This window comes from Dendropsophus ebraccatus, chromosome 3 (assembly GCF_027789765.1).
Source record: "Dendropsophus ebraccatus isolate aDenEbr1 chromosome 3, aDenEbr1.pat, whole genome shotgun sequence".
In the NCBI taxonomy this organism is placed as follows: Eukaryota; Metazoa; Chordata; class Amphibia; order Anura; family Hylidae; genus Dendropsophus; species Dendropsophus ebraccatus.
The window spans coordinates 157,267,631-157,292,302 of record NC_091456.1 but is presented as its reverse complement, the minus strand read 5'-3'; the positions used below and the strand labels follow the sequence as shown (position 1 = coordinate 157,292,302).

General features: G+C 39.8%; 1 protein-coding gene across 1 annotated transcript in view; it reads right to left on the bottom strand.

The window, feature by feature from the left end:
- MAN2A1 (mannosidase alpha class 2A member 1) overlaps window positions 1–24,672 on the bottom strand; it is a 123,256-nt gene that overhangs the window by 29,636 nt on the left and 68,948 nt on the right. The window contains exons 5-10 of the mRNA XM_069962977.1: window positions 16,688–16,815; window positions 14,700–14,873; window positions 12,354–12,540; window positions 11,970–12,147; window positions 8,577–8,779; window positions 1,991–2,176 (exon numbers count right to left, since the gene is read on the bottom strand). Coding sequence (XP_069819078.1) covers window positions 1,991–2,176; window positions 8,577–8,779; window positions 11,970–12,147; window positions 12,354–12,540; window positions 14,700–14,873; window positions 16,688–16,815 — 1,056 coding nt within the window. The remainder of the gene's footprint in view (window positions 1–1,990; window positions 2,177–8,576; window positions 8,780–11,969; window positions 12,148–12,353; window positions 12,541–14,699; window positions 14,874–16,687; window positions 16,816–24,672) is intronic.

Sequence of the window (24,672 nt, the reverse complement as noted above, 5' to 3'; positions counted from 1 at the left end):
TATTCATTTTTTTTAATGGTCCGCTTGTATTTTTGCTTAAAAAAAATGACTGATGCAAACATGCAAACTGATGTACAAAAGTCAGCATCCGTTTTTCTATCTGTTTATTTTTCTTCTTTGGTTTCTTGCTGCTTCTGCGCATGCTCAGTGCAAAAACGGATGAAAAAAACGGATGTGAACGGAAATACCTTCTATTTTAGATCCGTCCTCATTTGCTACAATGTAAAAAAAAAAACGGAAGTGCACTTTCCGTTCGTGATCCGTTTTTTTAAGCGGAAAGAAAAATACTGCAAACACTTTTTTCTTCCGTTCAAAAAAACGGATCTTGAACGGATTGCATGCAAACGGAGCACAATTAGGGCAAACGGAGCACACTAAAATATCATGGGAATCTATGGGGATTTTAACCGATCCGACAGTTTTCGTTTTGCTTACTCCAAAACGGAAAAGGTAGACGGGATGGTGCCGGGTGGTCAAACGCTGATGTGAACGTAGCCTTACAGTAAAAGGGGTCATCCTAGGAAAAACACTGTACTGTATGTATGTTCAACAGTATGTATGAAATATTATAGCACTAATTTCAGTGGTAGCACATCCTGCTGTTCTGCTGTGCACCCACAAAGAAAAAGAAAAGAAAGCATAAAGAAAAAAAGTATTTTAAAAATAAGTATATGAAGCATACCAAAGGAAAAAGACAAAGAAAAAGAAACAAAAAATAAAAAAGATAACAGAAAAAAAAGAAAGACAAAGAAAGGAAAGGAGTGTGTTGTAGTATCAGTTTTTTCTTTACATATTAGAGACAAGTATATGAAGCATAACTATTAATTAAAAAGGATAAATTGTGGGGGCAGAAGAGAAGGGAATTCAGGGAAAATAAGATTCCATAGCACTGATCATTGTTGAGATTTTCAAATATTTGCTTGGGGGACTATTCTGTATACTCGAAGGGGCAACTCTAGTGATTTTTTTTTTTCTTTCAAATCAACTGGTATTGGAAAGTGCCAGAGATTTGTTATTTACTTATATTAACAAAAAGATCTCAAGTAGAGATGAGCGAACCGGGTTCGGGTTCGAGTCCATCTGAACCCGAACGTTCGGTATTTGATTAACGGGGGCTGCTGAACTTGGATAAAGCTCTAAGGTTGTCTGGAAAACAAGGATACAGCCAATGACTATATCCATGTTTTCCCACATAGCCTTAGGGCTTTATCCAAGTTCAGCAGCCACCGCTAATCAAATGCCGAAAGTTCGGGTTCGGATCTACTTGAGCATGCTCCAGGTTCGCTCATCTCTAATCTCAAGTCTTAAAGTACTTATCAGCTGCTCTATGTCTATGACATCCAGCTGCTGATAAGTATTGGAAGACTTGAGATTTTTTTCAATAAAAGTAAAATACAAATCTTTGGCACTTTCTTACACAAGTTGATTTAAAAGGAAAAACATTCGCTGGAGTTGCCCTTTAAGGCTATGTTCCCACACAGTATTTTTGCTCAGTATTTTGCAACCAAAACCAGGAGTGGATTGAAAACACTTAAAGGCTCTATTTACACACTTGAAATTGAGTGGATGGCCGCCATTTAATGGCAAATAACGGCAGTTTTATGGGCCCTTTAAAAATAACTAAATAAATAAAAATAATGGGAAGGCTTAGCAAGACAACAACATTGGCAGAAAACAGTGGAATTCAGCTAGAATTCAGTGTGTGGTGCACAGTCACATCTTGCCTTATAAGCCTCATATTGTAGCCATGCCAACATAGTCTATTTTACTGTCTATATTACAGCCACAACCACCAGACCTTCTGCATTCTAGTCTGTGTGGTGCAGCCATAATACAGGCCCAAAAGTTACCACATAAAAGAGGAGATTTGAGATTTTTTTTTTTCAGCTCTGTTCATTGATAACAAGAGAATATATCAGTGCAGCATTTTATCTTTGTGACTGATAGCAACGTTGCAGCAATGGGCTCAGAAAAGAGGAGAAGAGTTTACCTGGTGCCGTAGTCCACCACAACCCAGTCTTTAGCAGTCCCAGTTATTGCATCATGATGCTGGAAAAGTCCTAAATTCCTCCTGGCTTCTGTCAGTAACTTGTAATGTTCTCCTGACGGGAATTTCTCCAGTATGCTGCTTCTTTGTGAGTGCACTAGTGCTAATGAATACAGTATCTCCGCAGATCTGAAAGTGAAAGAGGTGTAACATTTATTTTATTTACTTACTTAACAGGATATTCCAGTGATAGGAATTGTTTTCTTATAGTAGACAAGTATATTTATCTGCCCAATCCCCACAGTTGCCATTCCAATGACACCTGGTCTTAGCTGTTTTGCTCTGCTTCCTCTGACATATCATCCATGTGGGAGATTCCCCCTCAGCCATCTTAGGCCAAGATCAGTCAGGCCTGGTAGAGAGATTGGCTAAGCAGCGTGATCTTTGGGGACCATATATCAGAGGAAGCCGCAAAGAGGTCGGGCCCAAGCACTGTCCAAACAGCTGCAGAGGATCAGGGAGGGCAAGTACTGTAGTTAGCGCAAAAAAAAAAAAAATTGAATGCTGAAATACCACTTTAAAAAAGTGTGTTTTGTAGCGAGGAACAAACGCCACACACAGATAATATATCGAACAAATTGATTTAGTCAAAAAAGATACAGAACACAAACACTTGAAAACAGGGAAAATACATCCAGGGCTTCAAAGAAAAACACACGAAAGCCACCACAAAACATGTTCTTGTTGTAATAAGGCATGGCCCAGAGTAAGTACAATACAAATGTGGATCACCAACAGATAGACACATAATTACAATAGAAACTAGAGGAAGTGCCAAGTGTGCATTGTGGAAGATTTCAAGGAAAAGGGCCAAGTTTATTACGAACTTTAGATTTGCCTTTGGAAAGTTGGTTATTTTCATAATAGACTTGGCACTTTTTCTTGACATTTTGTACAATGCACACGTAGCACTTCATCCCGTTTTTCTTCTACATTACATTCATGTGTCTATTTGCCACAAGTCTCCATCCATACTGTATTTATCCTGTTTTTTTTTTTCTCCTCTTCGTGTTTAAAAGGCCATAGCCCTTATTTTTGTGTCACTTATTGTACTTTGCAATGACAGGCTTAAATTTTTCCATAAAATATGCTGCAAAGCCAGAAAAAAATTGGCACAGTGAAATTGAAAACGAAAACACATTTATTTATTTTTTAATTGTGTGTGTGTGTGTGTGTGTGTGTGGGGGGGGGGGTTGGTTTCAGATTTGTTTTACTTAAAAGGGGTTATCCAGTGAAAATCTTTTTATTTCAAATCAACTGGTGTCAAAGTTATATAGATTTGCAATTTACACCTAATAAAAAATCTCAAGTCTTCCCATACTTATTAGCTACTGTATGTAATGCAGGAAATGTTGTTTTATTTTCAGTCTGACACAGTACTCTCTGCTGACATTTCTGGCCAAGACAGGAACTGTACAGAGCAGGAGAGGTTTTCTATGGGGATTCATAGAAAACCAAGACACAGTTCCTGTCTCTGCCAGAGATGTCAGCAGAGAGAACTGTGTCAGAATGAAAATGCATGACATACAGCAGCTGATAAGTATGGGTGTAGTTAAAGCAGCCAAGATTGGGCACCAATAAAGTAAATGTTACAATTCTGTCCAATCACACAGGTGTACCATACCAGAAAAGGAACATAAAGGACACATGTGAACAGCCAGGCTGATATCTGGCTAGCCCCGTGTTTCGAGACTCTTAAATGAGGCTCCACAGACTCACTTTTTTTTGCATATGAAAATATATTGCTAACGTATTATTGACCTATTCAAAAATAACTATAGGACACAAACCCATTAAATCAAGCAGAATACAGCCAGAAAAGCAGCCCTCTACAGATCATGCTCCTGTAATAAGGCATGGGTCAGGATAAATACAGTATGGATGGAGATTTGTGGCAAATAGACACATAAATGTAATGTAGAAGAAAAACGGGATGAAGTGCTACGTGTGCATTGTACAAAATCACTCTAGGCTGCTGCAGCCCAGATCTGTAGATTACCGTACCGGGATCAGTGTCAATCAGACGCTGAAGCCCGACCCGGTAAGGGGAAGAGATGCAGCATCTAGACCAGCATGGAGACGCTTTAGAGGGCATTTAAATGCAGCTGTCCTAACTACAGGGCACTGCGATCGTACAGTGCCTGCTAACTGCCGCTGTCCCCGGCTACTGATAGCAGCCGGGAGCTCGGCCATAAATCTACATCATGAGTTGTTAAGTGGTTAATAGTTTTGCAAGATTATATTGAATTAAACATTTCTCCTTTAGCAAGTTGTTTGTACATTTGGGATCCAAGTGCAGCAGATCTGGGGCTCTCTGGATGGCTTTATGCGAAACACAACTCTCTTTAGGTTAACTGCAGCCTCACTATAATACAGAAATACTAACAAATGGGGAAACATGCAAAATGCTCATGACGGGGAAGAGGAAGATTAAAATGGAAACACTTGTGTAATGCAACTAGAAGTGAGAACTGCAGTGAGCCATTCTGCTCAGTACAGGATGCAGGTATAACAAAGTCCTCAACTACCAAGAGGCAAAGTTCCAGGAAACAAATCATCATGGTAACATCATGCTCCAGCAATCTGCGCCTACTGTGCCCAGCAAAGCATGAAGCAGCCGCAATGCTTTCATCCCTACAAGAGATGGATCTTTTTCAAACACAAACAATGCTAATAAAAATTATACGTACACACAGTATCCTGTTTCTGGTACTTGCTACACTTGTTATAAAAAGGATAAAACAATCCTAGAGCCACGCTATCATTCACTTACTCTCAAAGTGTCGATATTCCATATCTTGCAAAACTTGAACTTTGCAGGATATGTATTACTGTATACTGGTGTGTGTACATATATACGGTGCTCCTTTATCTGTGAGTGTTAGTCTTATGCATGATATTGAAGTGCATAGAATTATTAGAATAATAGTGTATGGATTCTAGACAAGACAATTCTACACTTTATTAAGAGGATTATAGAATGGCTTAGGGCTGGGCCATTAATCAAAGTACTACTATACATCAACTACTATGCACCTCATCTTCTACTTCTCTACTGTTTTTAGCAATATAGTTGCGGCCTCAAATGCCATCATGCTTTTGTGTTTTATAGATTTTACATATAGCTCAGCCCTAGTGTGGTATTAGTATCTTATGTACATAACAATTTCATACTACAGCATAAACCGAAAGGTAAAATGTAAAATGATAGCAAAAAGGGAAATCTGTAAATTCAAAGAACAAAGCTACAGTAATTGACACATACCCACAGCCTAAAGCCACTTTTACATAGGCCAATGTTCGGCAAGGCGCATTACTAGAATCACTCACTGAGCAGATATTCGGACCACATAAGCGTGTCAGTGAATGGCCAAGTAGTGGGAAAAAAGCTTTGTGGGGCTTCAAAATGTATTGCTATCAGCCATACATCCGTGTAAGCAGGGGATATGTGGCCAATAGCAATATATTTAAATAGCCGCACAAACGATACAGTGATGGTTTGCTGGGCCTGACTGCACAATAATAGTGCCTTCTGAAGGCCCTGCAAACAAGTCCTGATCTCCTATACCGGAATGCGTAAAAGGACCCTAAAGGTCACCATACACACTAGACAGAAGTAGGTTGGTGGCTGTACAACTGTTGAATGAATGCAGCTCTACATGTTCAGCCCATATTGCCTTCTCTGTTATTTAAACTGGCCATACATGATCAATGACTGTGAAAGGATAATTTTTCTCGGAACAGTCCATTATGGAATGATTTTTATCCATGAAAAGGCCCTTTCTGAATGTACTATCTTTTGCCCAACTATTGGATGAAAATTTCAAGCACAGACGACTGTAGTCTGTCACTAGTTTAAAATTACTACTCACCATTTTATCAACCTGACCGTGTATGTGTACCGTAACCCTTTCACCACCTGGGGTCATTGATGCATCAATGCCCAGGTCGTGTTTGGACATCAGCTTATGGGATCATAATGATCCCATAAGCTGATGTCCGTATGTCTGCCCCCTCTCCTCTGTCCCCTGCCGCTGTCCCAATCTTGGGACAGCGGCAGGGGAGAGAGGGGAGGAGGCAGAGCTCACGGGCGCGCGCCAGCGGTGCTGAGGGTTGCAGCGGGTTTCCAGCTATCACGTTAATTAACGTCGCTGCAGCATCGGGCATTTTTACTTAAACTTGAAGCATCATGAGGTAAGATATAAAATAAGGTATAAAAACTGCTAAATTTACCCTCTACACCCCTGTAGAGAAGTCCGAATGCAAAAAGGGGGCGACAGTGTCACTTTAAGGCAGTGCTTCTCAATTCCAGTCCTCACCAACAGGTCATGGCTTGAGAATATCCCATACAAAGAGCAGCTGTGATAATACCTGATGCACTAAGTATAATTATATCAGGTGAGGCCTGAGGACTGGAATTGAGAAGCACTGCTTTAAGGGAACTGGTCACGTTGTGTAAGTATCCAGTCATTCTGGGTTAAAGGGGTTATCCAGCATTAGAAAAACATGGCCACTTTCTTCCCTGAGACACCACCACTCTTGTCTCCAGTTTGGGTGCAGGTTTTGCAACCCAGTTCCATTGAAGTGAATAGAACTTAATTGAAAACCGCACCCGACCTGGAGACAAGAGTTGTGTTGTCTCTGGAAGAAAGTGGCCATGTTTTTTAGAAAAGTTGATTGCCAGCTATTACATATACACACAGATAGCTGTCAATCATTGATCGCCCACACTACGACTAAGCCCAGAACGATCAGAAATGTATATGAAATGACAAATGACTCCATAATTTTTCCCACAAAGTATATCAATCTGCTCCGATCCTCCCGCTCTATAATATAGACTTCATTTGCAACATGACAGGTCCCTTTTATCTACTGCCCATCCATTTATAGCTTGGGCTTATCCTTAATAACTTCTCTCCCATTAACAAATGTCTTTGTATGACGCCTTTTACAAGCCGTGCCATTTTCTAGCTCATTCATTTGTAAACCTGCCTAACGTAGGGGCCTATGTCTATCACGCCGGAGCCCTCAGACATCCATGGGCAGCGCCATTCAAGCAGATGGGGGTCATGTTATAAATGCATTACTAAAACAAACACAAACGAGGCGCAAAAATAGCAATGCGTGTCTAAACAGTTAAACACAATGAAGAACACTTGAAGGTAACATGCTTTACTAAAACCTCACCATAGTTGCCTCTTATTGAATACTAATGTAATGTCCTTGAAAATTATCCAAGGCTGTGACAGTTGTGACAAGACATATTAAGGCTGCTTAAGAAGGCATTTATGAGCTTTGTTCTTCCAGTGCATTATTCATAGAGGCAAATGGGGAATATAATAGTTTTTCCTTATTTAAGATTTTTTTTTTCTCAGTAAGGTATTATTTCAATCAAAATTACAATGAAGCCGAGCTATAATCGCGGCTCTTTAATTGCGCTTACAGGATTCCCTAATTGAATGTAACATTAAAAACAAACAAGTAATAAGTAAATTTTAGTGCAGCTACTTTATTGCATTCTCAATTATAGAGAGTTCTAGTCATGCTGGAAAAGTCACCGGCAATATAAAAACCCTGATTGTTGGTATTAATTACGCTCTTATGGCATATAAAAACATTGCCATTGTCATTTTTATTTTAAGCAATGAAGTAATAACAGGAAAAAGCTCTGCACAGTGCCAATTAGCAGCCGTACCAACCGATATATGGGCAAAGTATATCCATAACCATCCACACAACTAATGGACGTAATAACTCAGGGACATTGGCTGTGTCGTCATTATGTCTGGGCTCCCTGAGGGCATATTGTTTACCAGGGCTTCACAAATTCTGTTCTTATGTCAATGTCTAGAAGTATAGGTGGTTTAATGGTTCTATGTGAGAAAGAGGAATATTATATATATATATATATATATATATATATATATATATATACATACATACACACACACACACACACACATATTTATATATATCTATATACACACATACACACTATGCTATTAGGTATTGTTTTCATAGGGTACTCATATTTCATGGGTGCTCCAGCAAAATAAATAAATATAAATATAGATGTCTTTATCTTTCAAAGTAACTATCAGAAAGTTATAAAAGATTTGTAATTTTCTTCTGTATGTCCTGCAGGAGTGATTTACTCTTTCCAGTCTGACACAGTGCTCTCTGCTGCCAACTCTGTCCGTGACAGGAACTGTCCAGAGCAGCAGCAACTCCCCACCGAAAAAAACCCTCTCCTGCTCTGGACAGTTCCTGACATGGACAGAGGTGGCAGCAGAGAGCACTGTGTCAGACTGTAAAGAATAGACCACTTCCTGCAGGACATACAGCAGTTGATAAGTACCAAAAGACTTGATTTTTAAATAGAAGTAAACTACAAATTAATAGACTTTTTAACACCAGTTGATTTGAAAGAAAAAAAATGCTAGATTCTAGTGCCTCCTTACTTATAGTAAATATAAAGCCATAAAAAACATACAGTGAAAGATAAACCATATAATAAAACACTTGCCTTAAATGAGATTCCATGACTCGTTCTAGACGTTTATAGAAAGGCCGTGATGTAAAATATCCACTCCAATAGTGATCATCCCTATCTGCGTAGGTGAAGAAATCTCCACTTAAAACTGGAAAGAATGACGGGCTGCTGGACTCATCAATATTGGTGGTTTTTCTCAAAGCCTCAAAAAAATCTGATAGGGTGCCAAACTTCGCCTGAAATAATAATAATAAAGCTAATCAATATATGGAATACAAATAAAATGTTGCCATTTATATGTGAAAATTACACAGTATGGACAAAAATATTGGGACATCTACAATGTACACCTATAGGAGCTTTAACCCCTAGACGACCCTGGACGTAGGGTTACGTCATGGAAGTCTGTCCCCAGACGACCCATGACGTAACCTTACGTCCTGGGTGTTTTTCCCGCTATGAAGCGCGCTCCGGAGCGGAGCGCGCTTCATAGCAGGTGGGGGCCGGCTGCAATCAGCAGCCGGGACCTCACCGGTAATGACACGCTGCAGCGATCACGCTGCCGCGTGTCATCAACCCCTTAAACGCCGCGATCGCGGCGCGACCGCGGCGTTTAAGTGTAAGTGACAGGGGGAGTCCCCTGTCACTTACCGATCGGGACCCCTGCAGTGTGACTGCAGGGGTCCCGATTGTTGAAACGGACTGCCGGAGGTCTCTTACCTGCCTCCGTGCGGTCCGATCGGCGATCTGCTACACTGAGCCTGCACAGGCAGGCTCAATGAGCAGATCGCCGATAACACTGATCAATGCTATGCCTATGGCATAGCATTCATCAGTGTAGAAATCTAAGTATTGTATGTACAAGTCCCCCAAAGGGACTTCAAAAGTGTAAAAAAAAAAAAGTTCAAAACACTAACACACTACCCCAAAACCCCTCCCCCAATAAAAGTCTAAATCACCCCCCTTTCCCATTATATAAATAAAACATATAAAAATGAATAAATAGATAAACATGTAATATACCGTAGCGTGTGTAATTGTCCGATCTATTAAAATATAACAAGCGTCATTGTGACCGGTAAACAGCGTACACGAAAAGAGGGGGAAAAGTGCGCAGATTACCGATTTTATGTTACATTATATATTTAAAAAAATCTATAAAAAGTGATCAAAACGTCTGATCTTCACAAATATGGTATTAATAAAAACTAGAGATCATGGCGGAAAAAATGACACCCCACACAGCCCCGTAGGTGAAAAAATAAAACCGTTATAAGCGTCACAATAGGCCCATTTTATTAATATTTAATTGCCAAAAAAAAGGATTTCATAAAAACAAAAAATATATAACATTAGAGAATCTGTGTATCCTGCATATGGTTGTGTTCGGACTGACCTATAGAATAATAGTGTCATGTCGCTGTTACCATATAGTGCATTACGTAGACACAGGAACCCCCCAAACTTTACCATATTGCATTCTTTCTTACGATTTCACCTATTTATATCTTCATAAATAATATATTTGGAATTCCATCATACATGTTATGGTGAAATGAATGACGCCATTACAAAGTACAACTATTCCTGTAAAAAACAAGCACTTACATGGCCTGTAGATAGAAAACTGAGAGTGCTGGAGCTCTTTGAAGGGGAGGAGGGAAAAACGAAAGCACTAAGATCAAAATTTGCGCGGTCCACTGGGTCATTTTGGGCCTGGTCCTCAAAGGGTTAAACAACCTATTCTAAATCAATAGATTTTAATATGGAGTTCATCGGCCCTTTGTTTTAACTCCTCTGGATGGACCATCTACAAGATTTTGAAGGGTGTCTGTGGGAATGTTTACCCATTCATCCACAAAATGTTTGATGGGATTAAAAGGGTTGGCCACTATACAGTAAAATAGTTCAGTGTGCAGTATTAGTAACTGTACTCACTGCACTTACTGACAGCAGCTCCCTGTGTACCTTAGAGAGCTAACATCTGACTCCCCTCCTCCAGGCTGTGCTGTCCTACTCTGTGGTGAGTCTGTCCATAAGATGGCCGACATGGAGGAGCATGTGACCATGCCCCGCCCCCCAGTGTCCACCACCGAGTCTGTATACGCCTATGGTGGAGACTGGGGGGATCCTCCTCCATCATACTGACAGATAAAGCAGATTTGTCACTCGACAGGTGGCGTGCTTTACACCCCCTCGTCCGGCACTTGGCATTGGAGCATGGTGATTTAGAAGAGAAGTCCGGCTGGGAAATAACTGATGGAGTTTGCAGTCGCACCAATTTTATGCCAGACGAGGTTTAGAGCTCTGCAGGTACTGTGACAGCAGTGCATTGGTGACTTTTATACACAATGGGGGAGATTTATCAAACATGGTGTAAATTGAAACTGGCTCAGTTGCCCCTAGCAACCAGATTCCACCTTTCATTTTTCAAAGGTGGAATCTGATTGGTTGCTAGGGGCAACTGAGCCAGTTTCACTTTACACCATGTTTGATAAATCTCCCCGTGTGTCTCTCCACAGACGACACCCCTCTCAGTTACCTTACATGGTCTCCACTTCACGGCAAAGTCGCTGTGATGCCTAAACGCTTCTACATTTTACAAGTGATTGTGAAATGTTTTGGCGTTTTACAATCTGACTTGCTGCACACCCAGTGTCTACACTTTTTCTGAAGAAAAACTGTATGTATTTTTACTCAGGCTCAAAAGTGCCACAACGTGTGTCCCAGTCAAAACATGAAAACATCTGGGAAATGACCCAAACATTCATTGGCTGCCATGCCCGCATATGCTGGGATCCCATATTGACATATTACCTCTGTGTAAGTGCCTGGATGGTATAATCATAGCATGAAAACCTCAACATTCATACAGAAGCGGAAATTCAGCTTAGATATGATGCAATCGTCATTCATTGTACAGAAATTTGCAAGATCATCCTTGGATCCTTTTGCAAAAAGTCATTTTTTCACGTTGCTTTAGCTTACATAAGCCCATCACATAAAAGGTTAGGAACGGCCTGGAAGGTTTCCTGCAGCCTACGGCTTCCTGACACACTGCAAGCTGCATAGCATAGCCCAAATAACTAAAGACATCAAAAATGGTATTTGCATGGGAAATGAAACTAGCGACTCAATGCAAATGAAACCAAACAAGCGACTGTGTGACAGAGTTATGATCCTAAAATGATAATCGTGAACACCAAATGCAGGAGGCAGAAAATAACGGGATTGACAGAACTCGCAGGAGTTCTACTCTAAAACAAAAACAGGTTATGTTAGGGCAGCAGGAGCCGGGAAAATATATTCTCAATCTATTTCTAACCAAGCATGAAGACACACTGGGTGCTGGTAAAAAATTAAAGGGAAAATTGCCATCAGCCCTCCTGGAAATCAAGGATTTGGAACTGAACTTCTACAACCTACCTTAACATGGAGCTCGGGGTGAGAGTTCATGTAATCAAACAGCTTCTGATAGTTCTGGTATTGCTGATCCCACTCGGAGCTGTCACTGTAGCGAAAATCATCACCCAGTGGGACTAAGAGCACTTTAGTGCGGAAGAGCTTTGACTTCTTTCTGTACTGATCTAAAAGCATCCAAGCTCTGCAATGAAATCCAGCACAAACGTAGATAAAGACTAGGTAATATGGGCAACTAATGAAACACAAACCTAGATGTAAGAATATAATAATTGCTATCCAAATAGGGATGGATGGATACCAATAGATAGATACCGATAGAAAGCTATCAGGCAAAAACCTATACAGTATAGTTTAAACATATACAATGTGAACTGAATATAACAATACCTATGTTCTATATTTCCCTCATTAATAGGCTCGGGAGGCACTCTCCACGGACAGCTGACTCGTCCTCCGGGCAGGCGCTTAAAATCAAACTGACAACAGATCTTTGGGTCTGGACCACACGTATGAGGGACATCATAGCTGTAGAAAGGCATCATATGGCACAAAATGTCGGTGCTACCTCCTATATCTATAATTAAATGCATGAAAAAATAAGAACAATAAGTGTAACTGTAAAATACAATGAACATCCTTGCTTAAAACTTTAGGACAACTATGGGGGCCACAATTAACTCAGATTAGTGCATCGATTCACCCCAGCCTGCCCTCTTAATGAGTATTAGGACGGTCTTCTGCATCACTCTGCTACTATTAGTTAGGAGGGGCCTTCTGGGCGGATCAGTGCACAGATGGTGGTAGCTCCACCCCCAGGGCACCCAAATGCTTTACTGGCATATTACATAAACTGCGGTATTACGTCGGCACTACCATAAATCACCACTTTGTTCTTTGTATTAACGCTCTACATTTTACCATAAAGTATACTGCAAAAAAAGGATAAAAAAATTAAAAACAAATTAGGTGAAATTAAAAAAAAAAAAAAAGTCAACTAAGCAAACATGGCTATTTTTTTTTTAACACTTTTGGAATCCCCCAGATGACTTCTATGAGCAATACCATGATTGCTCTTAAAAATCATTGCAGTACATATGTACTGCACTGATCCATGCTCTCAGCACTTGATTGCTTCCGTCTGCTGGAGACTGCAGGAAGCCATGGGCTCCAGTGACAACAAATCAGCAATCTCACTGCAGGAAGACAATCCAGACCACTGGACCACCAATAAGGTATTTTTAGGCCATTTGAGTATTGGCATGTGAGTAGTTAAACAGCTGACATGGAGCAATGGCAAAGCTATTAGCTGTGACTCCCCAGCTGCTGATAGCAATTGGGATGCGCAGTGTATGGAGCCAGCTCAGGCCCTCAACTCGCTCTACACATCGTTGGCGGCACCAGCATTGCTCATCCTGTGTCAATCGGTTAAGAGCGAAGACACAAGAACTTATACAATTGAGAGTGTGAAATCTGACACAAGCATTATACCATCATCCTTTTTTGTTTTCCACTTCTTTATTTATATGGCACCAACTTTCCTCAGAGCTTCACATCGCTCAAATTGGCCCATCCCCATCTAAATGTATCTGTTTTGGATGTAGGAGTGGGAGACTCACAAGCCAAGAACCTCAGCACTGCAAGTCTACAATGCTAACCACTGAACCAATAATAATAATTATATTACTCAGCAGTATCGGGTAGACAAATATTTTACAGAAAAGAAAAACTACAGTAACTAAAAAACATTTAGGGTCAAAGAAAACAAGGTTATTGGCAAAAGAGCCAGAAGGTCCTGCATACCGCTTCGCACCCTAAATCCCTCAAGTATGAAAGCTAGAACTATCCCACAGCTTTCTGTGCTCGCTGAAAGTCGTCCAAGTGATAAACAACAAATATTGTCTTCAGCATAGATCAATAGAATATTAAAAGTGTATTTAACCGCTTTGTGCACTTTCGCCTGACTGTTCATTGAAGCCCGTAGGACTGAGTAGCTAAATGTCTCTATAAATCATTAACTTCACAAGTATTTATCTGCGAGCAGAACAACTTTCAACTTTGCTTTTTTCTAATTAAGGAATTTACAATAATCCATTAGGAAAGGCTCGTATTACGGCACATCAGGCTCTTGGATGATGAACGCTTAGTATTCCAACAAGAACTGCCAAAATCTCATTCCTGATGTATACAGGCGCTCAAGTTTGCAAAATATTTTTACTACATGAGAAAAACAAGAATTAAGCCTCAGAATTACATATGCAAACAAATTTCTATTTTTACTTTCTGTGCCTGCATGGCGCATAAGGAGTGGGGCCACAGCAGCAAAAGGGCAGGTACCAGTTATATCTCTAATTCTAGCAGACCACAATACAACTGTGTAAACAATGGAGCTATTCGGTGATGTCAACAATCATACAGTAAAAGAAGAATACAGGGCGAAAGAGAAACAACGCTACTTAGCGCAGCTGCCATTACTAGAAAACGGCAGAGCTGTAATTCCCAAAACAGCCAATAGGCAAGAGAAAGTAGAAACTCAACAACCACATATGACTGCTGCCACCATGCTTGGGGCAGAAACTCTAAAACTTGGTCTTGTTTTCGTAACCAAAAAATTATAAAAGATGTGAAGAATTAAATAAAGATGCTTGAAAGTTGGCATGTACAGTGTACCGGAAAAGGGATACTAACATCACTAGTATATTTAGACACCATCAAAGTTAAAAGACCTTCACTTACCCCAATTCTGTCTCCAGAAAAATTCTAAGTTCTTTTTTATTGAAAAATGCTTCTTTATTGAATAGTGAACACGTTGGATAAGCATGTTGGACAGCCCAGAGCGTTTTAGGAGGTATGCCATGGTTGGAGAATGTCCGAAAGGATCAACAGCCCATCCAGATTTTGGTTTTACACCTGCATAAATAATTTACAAAGTTTATAGTAGACGTATGGCACAAAGACTTTGTTCTTCACTTTTCTGCCCCTGTACAGGCATACTGTGTCATTCATTATTACAAAGCCGCAGAGATCTAAATCAATATTGGGTAAAAATATATATTTGGTTAAAAAAATTGCCATCACAACCTCCATTTGCCAATAAGCATCTGATCTCTTTGCAGTAAAAAAATAAATAAAACAAAATAAAAAGAAAATAAACTCCCACTCAACTCAACTATTGCTCAATTCTCTGGCAATGGTTGAGACGCCTACTTATAGATAACTGGCCCGCAATGTAAGCACTCTGAGTAATTGCATTATAGCAGCCTGGCAAAAACTATTAAAACTAGCCAACCCTTCAGCTTATCTTTCAGTTTATTACAATTTGCTGCTTAGCATTAAAGCAGTGCTCTAGAAATTTTTGTTAAAGAAGAAGTCAGACCCATTTTTTTTTTAGCAAGTGCTGAGAGGGAGAAGGAAAAGAGAAATAACATGCTCTTACCTGCCCCGCTCCTGTTGCCACACCCTGCCGCTCCTGTCCCTGGTCTGAGCAGGGACACAGGTTGTGACGTGTGAGATCCGTTCAGCCAGTCAGTGACTGAGGCGGGACCCCACTACGGCCACTGACTGGCTGAGTGGACCCCATACATCACGATATGGCTCCCCGCTTAGACTGGGAAGTGGCCGGGGAACAAAGCAGTAGTACACGGCCACCAGCACTGGAGTGGGGCAGGTAAGAGCATGTTATTTCTTGTGTCCTTCCACTCCCCAGCAAAAAAAAATGGGCCTGGCTGGACTTCTCCTTTAATAAAGTTATACTATATTGTATTACAACTTAATTAAATAATGCCACATTCACAAATCTGTAATCCTGTCTGTAGCCATGGACCAGAGTAGGACCTTGATAATGCGACTGATGTCACAAAAGCCTTCCCCAAGACAGCACTCCAATCAAAGTCAAAACAAAAGCCACTGTTCCATCATGCAACATTTCAATACCAACCTCTCAAACACTGCTTAGAAAAGCTTGTTACCGAAGTGTTGCATGGTGGAGCAAAGGCTCTTGTTTTGACTTTATGATTGGCGTGCTGTTTTGGGGAAGACTTATTGATTTGAAAGCAGACCTAGGACCGGGCCTGGTGAGGCGTGCACTTTCTGTCTAAGGACCAATGCCGCTGTAGACTTGTTGATGTTGCAAAACTGTCCTTAACCCTCCTTACTGCAGATTTAGTACAATTTTAGTAAAACTGCTGTTCTTCCTAACCTCCCCCTCCCCCCATTGTAACTGGTGTTCTGTAACCCTAATAAAGTACCGCTAAGTTCTCTTTGGCCCCAGGTGGCCTTCTTTATGATCAGCTGCAGTTGTCCTGCATCTTGACTGATAAGTAGAAAAAAAGTAAAAAGTGAACACTAAAAGAAAAAGCAAAACCAGCAAAAAAAAGAAAAAAACAAACAAACCCAATGGTCGATTATACAGCAGGTATCAATCAAAAGCTTCTTTCTATTATTCGAAACGTCGCATAACTACAAGTCTGAGCAAATACCTACAGTACCAAGTCTACAAAACACTAATCACGATACAGCAGAATCTTGAGAGTGAAAATTACAGCATTCAAGCAGCAATGTGTCTGAACTGTAAAGCATACATCTACAAATAAGACGACAAGAGCTCACAGCATACACAGGTAGAAAAGGCTGGAACATATACAATAGCCGTTTCCCATTTTATGCAACACAAAACACTTCACCCGGTCATCTACATAGTAAAACCATTTAAAAAGTTTTCTTACCAAGATTTTTCTCTAGCCATTGGTGTCCTTCTATTAACTGGTCAATCATAGAAAAATAGTGAGGGGAAGCTTCATCGGTCATAACCCATCCCCCCGTAACTATCTCAAACTGCTTCTGCTCAATCAACCTGTTCAAATTGAGAAAAAAAAAAAAAAGTTAAAAGTAGTAAAGAATAGCTAAGTGTTTAAAAGGGAAATTAATGGAAGGCTCACACATATGAACCCTTGGTATGGGGGCTTTTCACACTGAATAAATCACTTTCTTTTAGCCAGATAAGTGGCGGCAAAACTAGAGATGAGCGAATCGCTTATCTACACGAATCAAAGCGCTTTGCTTGATCTGCATTACGCTTATCAAGTAGGCTGGTTGTCAGCCTCTCCACCCAGGATGGCGGGAAAAGCTGGATTTAATCCTGGGAAATTTCTCCTAGTTACCCAGCATTGGATTCCGCTTTTCCCCAGCAGCTGGGGTGAAGCGTCAGGGAGTGGAGCAGCATTGAGAGTCAGCCGACTTGATGAGCAGAGCGCTGATCGAACATAGGGCTTCACTTTGTTTAGATGAGCGATTCGCTCATCTCTAACCACAACCAATGTGCCTAAAAGTGATAATTACTACTCACCGTTAATTTAATTTTACAGAGTTCATGACAGCACCAGGAATTAGAAGGGTGCGGTCATGAACGATGGGAAAAATTTTAATTACCAGTTACCGGTAATTTGATTTTCTGGAGTCCATGACGGCATCATTCTAATTTCTGGTGCTGTCATGGATGATGGGAAAAGAGGTTTGAATGATTTAACCAGCGTGATTAGCCCCATTGCTCTATTCAATAAAGTTCATATTTGTGTGAACTTGTTAGTTTCCCTTTAACCAATACAGTTTTCCTCTTATTGTTACATTTTCACCTACCTTTTTACACATTGGTCATCATTAAGAACCATTATTTTAATAAAGAAAATGAATGAGACAGTACATTATTAAAGGGGTATTTAAGCACTTTGAATTTACCTCAACTAATTTTAAATAAATAAATAAAATCTTAAAGAAAAATGACAGCATTCTCGACCCGCTTTTTCGGACCGCCGGCCGGTTCCCGTGCACGGCGCCGTTCGATCCAGCAGTACTGGCCGATGCTGAAGCACAGGAGGCGCATGATGCAGCTCCATTTATTCTAAGCGAGCCGCGTCATACAGGGGAGGGAATTCCCTCCCACTGGGGGCGGGCCGGCCTACCTCTAGTGCTTAAGCACCGGCCGGTACCACTGGATCGAACAGCGCAGTGCTCGGGAACCAGGCGGCGGTCTGAAAAACGGACCGCGGCACCAGCTTACCCGTGCCGACGCCGATCGATCTGTGGGTTCAGGTTAAAGAGGATGTACCGGGTGGTACATCCTCTTTAAATACTTTAGATCAACCCAAAACACAGTTAAACTTTGCTAGACCACCAAAATATATAATAAATGTAAATTAAATGTAAATAGATAGAAGAATCATTAAATATCAGGAATTTTTGCCATTATGGAACCTTATGGAGGTCCTCCTCCTTCCCAACTGCATTCAGACACTAGTAAATTTGTGGGCAAACAGGATAGCTAAAAAGGTTACATAACCCATTAAACAACTTGGCTTCTATGAAGCATCTTTATCTGCAAAGTCTTATTTTAGTCTTCTAAACGGATGGAAATTAAAAAAAACAACAACATATTTGTGTACAAATTTAATGGACCTGATAAAAACGTTGAGGAAAGAGTAAATGCGCTCTCCACTGTTACATTTAATTAAATCCCATAGGCACTGTTACCATAATGTTTTTTTTTTACACAAATAAGTGCTTACCATAGGTCGGAAAAATAATTAACTTAAAATAAATATTTGGGTTTTTATTGGGTCATCCACTGTTACAATCCATTAACTTGTTTGGCAGAGGAAAAATGTTCTCTTTCTCTCCGTCGACTATGTGCAATTAGAAAGGCAGAAAATCTGGGACAGTCACAGAGATGACTAACTAAATCCGGCAATTATCTTGTCAATTGTTTCCAGTAGAAATTTGTTATCAAAATTACAGGTCAGCTAAGTAACCCTGCGAAACACAGTATAAGCAACATCTCCTCTAAATTAACAATTTAACAACGTAATTGCGCTTTGACTTCTGACAAGTCTTGACAATTTGCGCTTTTTCCACAATCACATTTTACAAAATTAATTTAATCGTAAATTCTGTTTAGAAAAATACAGGACCGGGGAATTTAGTTTTTTTTTTTTTAAATATATAATTTTTTAAGCCTTGGTTAAAACTGCTCATAGTCAAGTTAAACACAACAAAAGGACTGTTTTACACAAAGCTTCCCCCCTAGATAAACTGTAGTTTGTGTGTCACCCTTGTATTCAGTTTTTTCTTCTTCTAAAGCCAATGCCAAAAGCGAAAAAGCAAAATATAAAAAGAAAAGGACTTATACATCTCCTGTTCGACCTACCTATGGCTTCAGCTCAAAAAACAAAAAATGTAGTGGTGTTTTTCCAAAATATGCTGTGTAACTCCAGCTTAAATTGGCTAGCCCCTAGTTTTCACAATTGCACAAAAGCTAAAAAACTGGGTTCACACTTTTTGCGGTTAGCTTAACATATACATTTTGTTTTTTTCCCCTTTTTTTTAGTATACACAAAAATGTCGTTGACATTGATAACCACCCAAAAAGTTATTTAAAGTAAAAAAAAAAAATATTATATTTTTATTTTTTTTTTATTTTTTTGACACTTAGGAAGAAACTATGTTCACCTTAATATTCCAAAATTTAATATCAATATTTATTTATTTATCAGTGTATATGACAAGGAGATGGTGATGGAAGCTGGAGGGACTGCTCAGAGATGGTGACATCACTCAGGGTATAGGGGGTAGAGCTCAAAGACTAGAACCAACCAAGTTTCCTATGAATCAGCAGATGATGCGTTCTAGAAGACGGTAAGGAGCTGGGGGAGCTGGAGACAATACACATTTTGTAGTTTTTATTATTTCCATTTCCTGTCAGTGGTGAAGCATGCAAAACCTAGCTGGCATCAATATATTTTGTTTTATACTGTGAGCACACCTAATCTATGGCAGATGAGTTAAATCTTCAAGCTAAGCAATGTACTGTTTGGTATAGCACCTACATTCCATCCACTTCACTGCCCACCCTCCATCCTTACAACTGGGTTCATTTCCCTTCCATTACTGCAGGAGGTAATTTCAGGTCAAGGGGCCAAGCAACATCATTGGATGGCTGGGCAAGCTAAGATTTAACCCTACAGCAGCTGGCCAATTGTTTCCCCCGAAACACATGAAACAAGGTGGTTGCAGAGACAATCCCATTAACAATATGCTATACCAGGTGACATAGTAGACTATACTGATGTGCTCAATAGGTTTCAAAACTGCAGATCTGCTCATGTCTATTTTCGCCATTGAAGCAAATAAAACAATTTTTGTTATACACATCACAATGACTGACCAAACCAGTACAAACATGATATCTGTGTTATTACCACTACCAGCACTGCTCTATATACCCAACCTAATGAAGGAGAAACAGATAGGCATTAATCTAGATTATTATTATTTAGGTTAAATATTAACTTTCTACCATAAAAAGATTTTAAACACACTGCGTAACTGATAGTCAGCCACCGGTTCATATCCCAGCATTCCCTGCTAATGTAACTTTCACAAAGTGCATAGTAATTTGCACTGAAGAACAATCATGAGAAAAGACTACTACTGCTGCTGCTACATCTAGCTTGATACTTTTTAAATTACAATAACCTGAATTAAATTGGTAATTATATTTGGTTACTTAAAAGGGTAACGGTCTTTCAAATGTTTTTTTTCAGAAATCAATAGTTCAGGCGATTTTAAGAAACTTTGTAATTGGGTTTATTAGCAGAGAAAAAGGTAGTTTGAAGCTCTCCCCTGTCTTTATGGTTCTCTTATGGAGAGGGGAGGTGTGGAGGGAGATGAGGCACAAAAACAGGACAACAAATAGTTAATTTACAGTTACATACTCTGAAGTCAGCACTGACCTCTCTGACCTCTGAATAGCAGCTTTCACACAGTTCCCGCTGTGTAATCCTTTGTTCTCTGCTGCTGACTAATCTCCCTCCTCCTTCCATAGAACAGACAGGACACATCGGATGTAAGACAGGATTTCCTGATAATGAGCAGTGAATGAGAGAGGGGGGGGGACCTGGGGAAAGGATTTTTGAATGCAGATAATGGCATATTTGCCTAATAAACCCAATTACAAAGTTTCTTAAAAAAAAAATCGCCCGTACTATAGATTTCTGCAAAAAAAAACAAACAAAAAAAAAAAAAAAACATGACAGTGACACTTTAAATTCACTGCAGCACCCCTTTAAGTCTGGTGCCCTTGGGCTGTGGCTAAAATCACACACTGAGTTTCTCTTCATAAAATGAGTACCAACACTCTGGATGTGATGTTAATGTTGCGTTAAATGATTGAAATAATGGTGCGTTTACACAGTGAGATTATTGTTCGAATTTTCAAGATCGCATTTGAGCGATAATCTGCTCGTTCAAAGACAATAAACGATCAAGCTAAATTGTTCATTGTGATCTTTCAACATGTTCTCAAATTGTCGTTGGCTGAAAATTCGCAGCTCGCTTTGTGTAAACAGTCTTTCATATAATGATCCTAATGTGTGAGATGGGCTTAAACGATCTTTAACCCTTTGAGGACCAGGCTCAAAATGACCCAGTGGACCGCGCAAATTTTGATCTTAGTGTTTCGGTTTTTCCCTCCTCCTTTTCTAAGAGCTCTAGCACTTTCAGTTTTTTATCTACAAGGCCACGTAATGGCTTATTTGTTACAGGAATAGTTGTACTTTGTAATGGTGTCATTCATTTTACCATAACATGTATGATGGAATCCCAAATATATTATTTATGAAGATATAAATAGGTGAAATCGCAAAAAAGAATGCAATATGGTAACGTTTGGGGGGTTCCTGTGTCTACGTAATGCACTATATGGTAACAGCGACATGATACTATTACTCTATAGGTCAGTCCGAACACAACCATATGCAGGTTACACAGATTCTCTAATGTTATAAATTTTTTTAAATGAAATCTTTTTTTTGGCAATTAATTATAAATAAAATGGGCCTATTGTGACGCTTATAACGGTTTTAAATTTTCACCTACGGGGCTGTATGGGGTGTCATTTTTTCCGCCATGATCTCTAGTTTTTATTAATACCATATTTGTGAAGATCGGACGTTTTGATCATTTTTATTAATTTTTTTTTATATATAATGTAACATAAAATCGGTAATCCGCGCACTTTTTTCCCTCTTTTCATGTACGTCGTTTACCGTTCGCAATGACGCTTGTTATATTTTAATAGATCGGACAATTACGCACGCTATGGTATATTATATGTTTATTTGTTTATTTATTTTTATATGTTTTATTTATATAATGGGAAAGGGGGGTGATTACAACTTTTATTGGGGGAGGGGTTTTGGGGTAGTGTATTGGAGTTTTTAACTTTTTTTTTTTTTTACACATTTGAAGTCCCTTTGGGGGACTTTTACATACAGTACTTTGATTTCTACACTGATGAATGCTATGCCATAGACATAGCATTGATCAGTGTTATCGGCGATCTTCTCATTGAGCCTGCCTGTGCAGGCTCAGTGCAGCAGATCACCGATCGGACCGCACGGAGGCAGGTGAGAGACCTCCGGCGGTCCGTTTTACAGATCGGGACCCCCGCAGTCACACTGCGGGGGTCCCGATCGGTAAGTGACAGGGGACTCCCCCTGTCACTTACACTTAAACGCCGCGGTCGCGCCGCGATCGTGGCGTTTAAGGAGTTAATGACACGCGGCAGCGCAATCGCTGCAGCGTGTCATTACCGGTGAAGTCCCGGCTGCTGATTGCAGCCGGCCCCCACCTGCTGTGAAGCGCGCTCCGCTCCGAAGCACGCTTCATAGCGGGAGAAACACCCAGGGCGTACAGTTACGCCCTAGGTCGTCTGGGGACAGACTTCCATGGCGTAACCATACGCCCTGGGTCGTCTAGGGGTTAAACGATCACAAAAACGATATTTTTAAATGATTTATCTCTTCAACTAAGAAATCGTTGTTTTAAAATCGATAAATGATCGATTGGGCGAATTATCGCTCCGTGTAAACGGACCATAAGAATAAAAATAAATACTTAATGATTTGCTGTGGATTTCACCTGGATCTTTTTGTGTGAAACGTGTAGTGTCCACTATATATGAACACAGTCAACATCAACGATTACACAGACTTCACATGGTTTATTACTATCCCATTTATTCAGTTTCAAGGAGCTGCACCTAATATTATTCTGACAACCAGAGATAAGAGACTCAGAGGGGAGTTTTATTTTTTTAACTCTTCTGTATAAATCTGACTAGAATTGCCATTTTCAGAGAGATTCTGTGCTGCTATGACATGTAGTGGATTATATAACATTGACGTGTCACCACAGAACAGAGGCCAGGATAAAAAGCAGATAAATGAGCAATATCGTTTTTTTGTTTTAACAATCCTCAGGACGTGGATATGTTGAACTATAGTATCTGAAAGCCAATGTGAGTGTCACAATTCTGGTTAGCACTTCCACGAGGCTACAGATCACACTGCACCACTGTGTCCCAATGTGAAATTCCTTGATGTATTTTGGAAGGGGTAGGGCCATTATTTTATTACAATACAGCACGGCCTACATTCAATAAAAAAACAATCCCTCCCAAAACAAATGCATTAGATTGAATATTCTATGTCCCCTAAAAACTAAACACCCCACTTCACACAATAAATTAAAAGCGTTATGTGGCGTTGTAAGACTTTTAATGTAATACTGTGGTTATTTATAAAAAAAAATAAATAAATCATTGACTGAGACGGTAGAGAGCTGCAGTGATTGGTTGGGCAGGCTGTCCCTGCTGAGATGAGGTTGTCTTGGAGGTGGTAGCGGCTGTGGTTAGCGGGGGACCTGCAGAAACCACAGGAGGACACTGGGGGTGCGCAGAGAGGCAAGAACAGTTTCCTATAGAACTAAATTAATAATTTTACAATGCCAGATAACCCCTTTAACTTATTAGTGCTACCCCCCAAGCAGGTGTACAAAACCCAAACCAGAGTACAAAGAACTCTTCGCAAAATGTTAGCACATACATGGAGAGAAAAAAAAAACAAAAAAAACCCACAATCATGGCTGCAAAGTAAATCAAACGTCACTAACCAAACTTTCACTCAAGAATTTCATGAACTTTTCCTCCATCTACATGACTTTTTTTACAGACTGTCAGTGCAGTATACAGTATATACGCTGCACGAAGCAAATACTTCAGGACAGAACAAACAAACATTGTTCCGACAAGAAAGGGTTACATGGTACACACTGTCTGCAAACGCCTAACAATTAGCCATGATAAGGATTTCCTCCCACTGAACAAGTAGCTAAGACTATAAATAATAGGTTCCAGCAGCTCAGGAACACAGTCCTCCTGGATCTATAGACTTCATAGCTTCACACCCCTAATGGCCTCATGGAAACAATTGAAGCTTTCAGATAATAAGAACATTATTAATGTCAACTTTTCTGGTGATTTTTCACTACTTGCAGTAAGATCCAAACCCTTATAAATCCACAGTCAACACAGCATTATTACCTAGTTATTAGGCGGATGTTTGTGACCGTCCAGATACCATACAGATCAACGCAGACTTCCTTCATGAACTACATGCTGCCATCATCAAAAGTGGTCATAATAATGTGATTATATATATATATATATATATATATATATATATATATATATATATATATATATATATATATATATATACACACACACACACACACATACACAGTGTATATATATATATCTCTATGAAAGATTATAAAATCTAATTACTTTATTCATTGAATCTGCTATAACAGGAAG